This window comes from Eimeria acervulina, genomic scaffold (genome assembly GCF_000499425.1).
Source record: "Eimeria acervulina Houghton genomic scaffold, Eah_scaff1607, whole genome shotgun sequence".
Lineage (NCBI taxonomy): Eukaryota > Apicomplexa > Conoidasida > Eucoccidiorida > Eimeriidae > Eimeria > Eimeria acervulina.
The window spans coordinates 1,453-6,245 of NW_013550176.1; the positions used below are offsets into that span (position 1 = coordinate 1,453).

A 4,793-nucleotide genomic window follows, 5' to 3' on the forward strand; every position below is an offset into this window, starting at 1 on the left:
ATTATTATTATTATTATTATTATTATTATTATTATTATTATTTATTATTATTATTATTATTATTGCTATTGTTGTTGCTTTTGTTATTATGTCTGGGTTTTAGTCGCTTCTTCGTTGCATGTTGTTCCTGTTTTTGCCCCTGTTCTGGTTGTTGGCTTGTGCTTTTGCCGCACTGCGTGTCGGCTCATTAAAAGAGACGCAGCAACGCAGTTCGTTGCATGTCCCTTCTTCTGACGGCAGGAAAAGCACTGCAGAGCGCCGCGTTTCTGTGCTCGTTGCATGCATGCGCATTGTGCATGCCACAGTTTGTGAGCACATGCGTACGTGCATGCCTTGCAGGGTTTCGAGTTGCTACCGCCATGTTGGGGATTGCCTTGGGCAGTACTGCATCGAGTTTGAAAAGGAGGATACAGCAGCAACGACGCCTAGCGAGGGGGAGAGGAAGGAAGGAGGAACTGCGCATACTGCAACACTGGACACTCACCAGAACAGCAAAGCTTGTGCAGCTGCTCTAGTGAACGCGTGCCTCGCGAGCAGCGATGAAAAACTGCATACCTATGTTGTAGATTGGATCGCTAGTCATGGAGGCAGTGAGGCAGAAGCAGCACCTAAGAAGACGCAGTTGCAAAGAGCATGCCTTGCACTTCATGCACAGTTGCTACTCGCCGTGTTTAATGTAGTTTTGTTTCATTTTTAGTTGATTTGACTTCATTGTTAGAAGCTTCTGTTCGAGAGGATGTTGCAAGCGACATGAACAAAGCCGCTGTCTTTGTTTTAGTAGCTGCTGCAGCACGTGTTGAGTTGCGCTTGTTTTTGCAGAGAACTTTCCTGTGGCTCTTCTGCACATTGACGGCCCGATGGCCGATCGTCTTCTCGCGCAGAGCGACGCGGAGTTTGCGGTGGATTTGGGAGATCGTTATGCAGCTTCTGGGCTGTATGCGCAGGTAAAGATGGACAAACAACGTTATCGTCTGTGCACTTGATTGTCTGTTTCTATTGTCTGTTTCTGTTGTTTGTGCAGCGGTGTCACTTTGGATGCTTGGGCGTATATGGGTTGCGCTTTCCTCCTGCGGCGGCGGCGTACCCTTTAGTTCAGCTTTACTCATCGTTTTTACGGATATAATAGATCTTGTGTTCGTTTCTTATCTTCATCCTGTGGGCGTCATGCATATTTGTTCCTTCACCCTGTTTGTTTGTTTTCTTGCGCCTGCAGGCTGCCAAGTGCCACAGTCGGCAGGGCCTACGTCAGTGGGCATGCGAGAGAAGCGGAGTTGCTGTTCAAGATTCTTCGGCTCCTCGCGGCGCCGTTGAGGGCGGCGAATCAGCGGAAGACGTAACGACATTGTTGGCTTTTGATGCGGAAACCGATGCCTTCTGCTGTAGCCTCACACAGCCGATTTGGCAGTTTCTAACGGTCTGGGTGAAGACGCAGGCACAGGAGCCCTCTTTAAATCGACGACTTCTGCACTTCGTTAAGGCGAAGGAAAATGCACAGAACTTCCTTCAGCAATCCGCTGGACAGCACGAGCCGGGAGTCCTCAACATGGCTTCAAAAGAACAAGCAGGCGCTTCTCGTGAGACGAGTACGTCTTCGCAGCAGCATGTTTTACAATTAAGGCGTTTAATTTTATATTTTTCGGTTGCAGCTAGTATGATGTCTACAAACGGTTGCTACGATCGCGTGCGTGCATTGAGAGGAGCAAGAAATCAGCCACTTTGCTGAAGATGTTTTGTTGCATGCAGCGAGACGATTTTCCCTTTCTGGCGATCCGAGTGATTTGGCTTTTGATGAATCGGCTGATGGCACTCCACCGACACCTGTTGAAAACTCCATAAGACAAATCGACCTCAACATCCGAATGGTAAGACGCAAAGGATTGTCTAGGGTAGTATATCGTCAGAGGCTGCAAAAGATGGTGGGGTTTTCGCCTGTTGGGTTTCTCTGAGTTGCTTAATGGAAGGAAGCAGGTAGTGGGTGTATTATGCATAAGGCAGGAGCTCTTTTTGCTGCAGGGAAAGACAAAGAAGGCTGCCAGCGACATTGCTTTCAGTGGAGTATTGTGTTTATGCTTCAAGGCAGATAGCTGTTTGCATTGCAAGCAATGCGCATGCATTTCTTCCTTTTTGACGTTTCGTCGGATAGATCGTCATCTGTGGTGTACGTACATGCGTGTTTGTCTGCTCCGATGTTCGCTGCAGGTCGGCCTGCAGCGGGCCCTTGTCCGCGATACCGCTCATTTGTTTTGTGTGTTGGCAGTAACGCACTTGCAGTCAGTTAAAAGAGAGCGGGCTCTGCTATCGGGCGTTGTATCGTCTTCAGTTGCCCAGCAATCCATTGAAGCAGACGAAATCGCAGCGTTTTGCGACCAAGTTTCAACGGCGGTTTCGGGACCTTCAGATAAATCTACGAAGCAAAATAACAGCCCCTTGGTAAGCTGCAGACAGACAGAGCTGAAACTTGTTGAACGGAATCGAGTGCCTATTCTTGCTGCTGCCGCTCTTGCTGCTGTTTGCTGTGTTTGTTGCTCCGCTGCCCCTATTATTTTCAGTTCCATTTTTGTTCGCATTCGTCGTGTTTGGTAGCTGCCTGCGACTCTGATCATCATTGGCACTTCATGATTATATGAACTGCATTTCTGTACAAAGGGCTAAAGAGTAGAGACGTTTAAAATGTAAACACGGTTGAGGCGTTTTTGTCTGCAGGATGGGTGTCGTTCTCTGCTCGCGCTGCTGCTAGATCTGCAGCGGGTGGTGTATGCACCCTTAGAGCTTCTGGATTTGTTGAACTCGCACATTAATGAAAATGCTGTGGCTGAACTTGTTGGTCCCCATTTCCCCTCGATCGCGGCGCTTCGACTGTATGGACAGCGCGTCAATACTGCGGCTGCTCGTGGATTAGCAGCATTTGCAGAAGAGGAAGAAACTGCGCGCGCTGCTCTCGATGATGCATGCATGGCTTTCCTCTCCTTCAGCGCTTCCGCTTCAAAGGTGCTGCAGCAACCGAGGATCGTCTCTGACGCTGTGAGCATTATTTAAATGGTGGATTTAACGCACAATATGACAAATATCATGTATATATATAAATACATCATATTCGTTGTAGTGTACTCATATTTTTATTCACTACCCCTTGAATACAGACAGCAGAATACTCCTATAATATATCTACATATATATATATATGACATAGATGAGGATATTATAATTGTGTTCCGCATTGCGTTGCTGCGCTATTTCAGCTGAAGGATCTGATGGCGTTGCCGGACGTTTCAGTCCGCGATAGCTGCAGCCGATCTCTGAAGCGACTTTCCGTAGTTTTACACGTTTACTCACTCACGCAATGGGGGAACACGAAGGAGGTTACTATGATAAATGCAGAAGGAGAGGATGTGCAGATTCCAGTCTTTCTTTGGCCGGCTTGGCGCCTGGCGGAGTGCGGGCAATCATTTGACTGTTTAGTCGGCCTTTATTCGTCTTTCGAAGAGGTAATTTGATGCTCGGCTGATGATTGGTGTATGTACGCACAGGTTAACGTCAGAAAATAAAAGAAATGAATATGCTGAGAAGGAGGACGCTACTCTCCATCCGATTGTTTCCTGTCTGTATCTGTTGCGGCGTATTTTTTCTCTTCGTTCGTTCGCAGTGTCTTTTCTTTACCTTGTTTATGTCACGAATTGCAATATATTTCGTGCTGTGTTCCTGCTTTCTTTCTTTAGGATGAGCTTGCGAAGCAGCAGAGTCGGTTGGCCTCGACGGATATTCAAACGATCTTCTGCTGGATATTCGATCAGTGGCTGACGAGCCAAGACGACGTCTCAGGCGCTTCCACTTCCACTTACGTTGGCCTTCTTCATCGATTAACAGAAGATGGAGATCTGCCGTACTTTGGCTCCCCAGTTAGCGTCCCGCTGTGGTCTCAGGTGGGCTGCTAGATATATTTATCAATGCAGAAACATTAAAATGTGCTTGAATGCATATATGCATTTGTATAAATGTTATATGCATTAATACATGTACGGGTGTTGCCATTGGCTTCCACGCTCAGAGAGAAGAAACAGCACGTAAGACATGATCTGCACTTCAGGGAGGAAGTGGTATGGAAGGTGTGGTGATGCGCTTAAGATGCAGGACAAAGAAAAAGGTTATGTGTGGCTTAGGTGCTGCTGTTCTTGTCCTTGTACTGCTGATGTTTTGTTTGCTTTATGCAGCTGAATGAAGAGGAGCGCGCGAGAGCAGATGTTGCTGCACAGCAGTTGACAGATATGCTGCTGCAAATTGAATTGGCTATGACGCATGCAAGTCGCTGCATGGGGGGTCTGAAAGACAACCGGCACTTTGTCGGAGTGCATTCTCGCTTGGCCATTATAAAGCAGCAAGTCGCCGAGTACAGAGCAGCACTCCATAAGCAAGCACTCACAGAACGATTCCCCCCTACTTTCTAAGGCAAAGGCTGGTAGAGGCAGCTACAGTTAGCTGCTTGCTACGCACGAATCAGCGACTAAGTATATATATATATATATGTATATATATATATATATACGTATATATATTCATTGAACGCGCGAAGACAGCGACGACAAGAACAGAATTAAAGGGAGATGGCCAAAGGATCTCATGCACTATTGGCGATTTGTATCCGTGTACACCTCATCTGTATGAGGTGTTACTGGCCCTGATGATGCACGAAAGCAACAGTTGCCGTAGTTGCCTCATCGCACAAATCAATCGAAACATAATTCCAACTCATCATTACGCAGATGATGCGTCGTCTGCTGAGTGAGATAAGAACAACT

General features: G+C 47.0%; 1 protein-coding gene across 1 annotated transcript in view; it reads left to right on the plus strand.

Moving 5' to 3' along the window:
* The window catches only part of EAH_00061560 (hypothetical protein), a gene marked incomplete at both ends in the record, with an annotated part of 5,791 nt that extends 1,349 nt beyond the window's left edge, over positions 1–4,442 (plus strand). The window contains 9 exons of the mRNA XM_013396987.1: positions 340–590; positions 820–944; positions 1,214–1,583; positions 1,744–1,862; positions 2,200–2,430; positions 2,704–3,021; positions 3,240–3,485; positions 3,717–3,920; positions 4,209–4,442. Of these exons, the coding sequence (XP_013252441.1) occupies positions 340–590; positions 820–944; positions 1,214–1,583; positions 1,744–1,862; positions 2,200–2,430; positions 2,704–3,021; positions 3,240–3,485; positions 3,717–3,920; positions 4,209–4,442 (2,098 nt within the window). The remainder of the gene's footprint in view (positions 1–339; positions 591–819; positions 945–1,213; positions 1,584–1,743; positions 1,863–2,199; positions 2,431–2,703; positions 3,022–3,239; positions 3,486–3,716; positions 3,921–4,208) is intronic.
* Between the last annotated feature and the right edge of the window lie 351 nt (positions 4,443–4,793).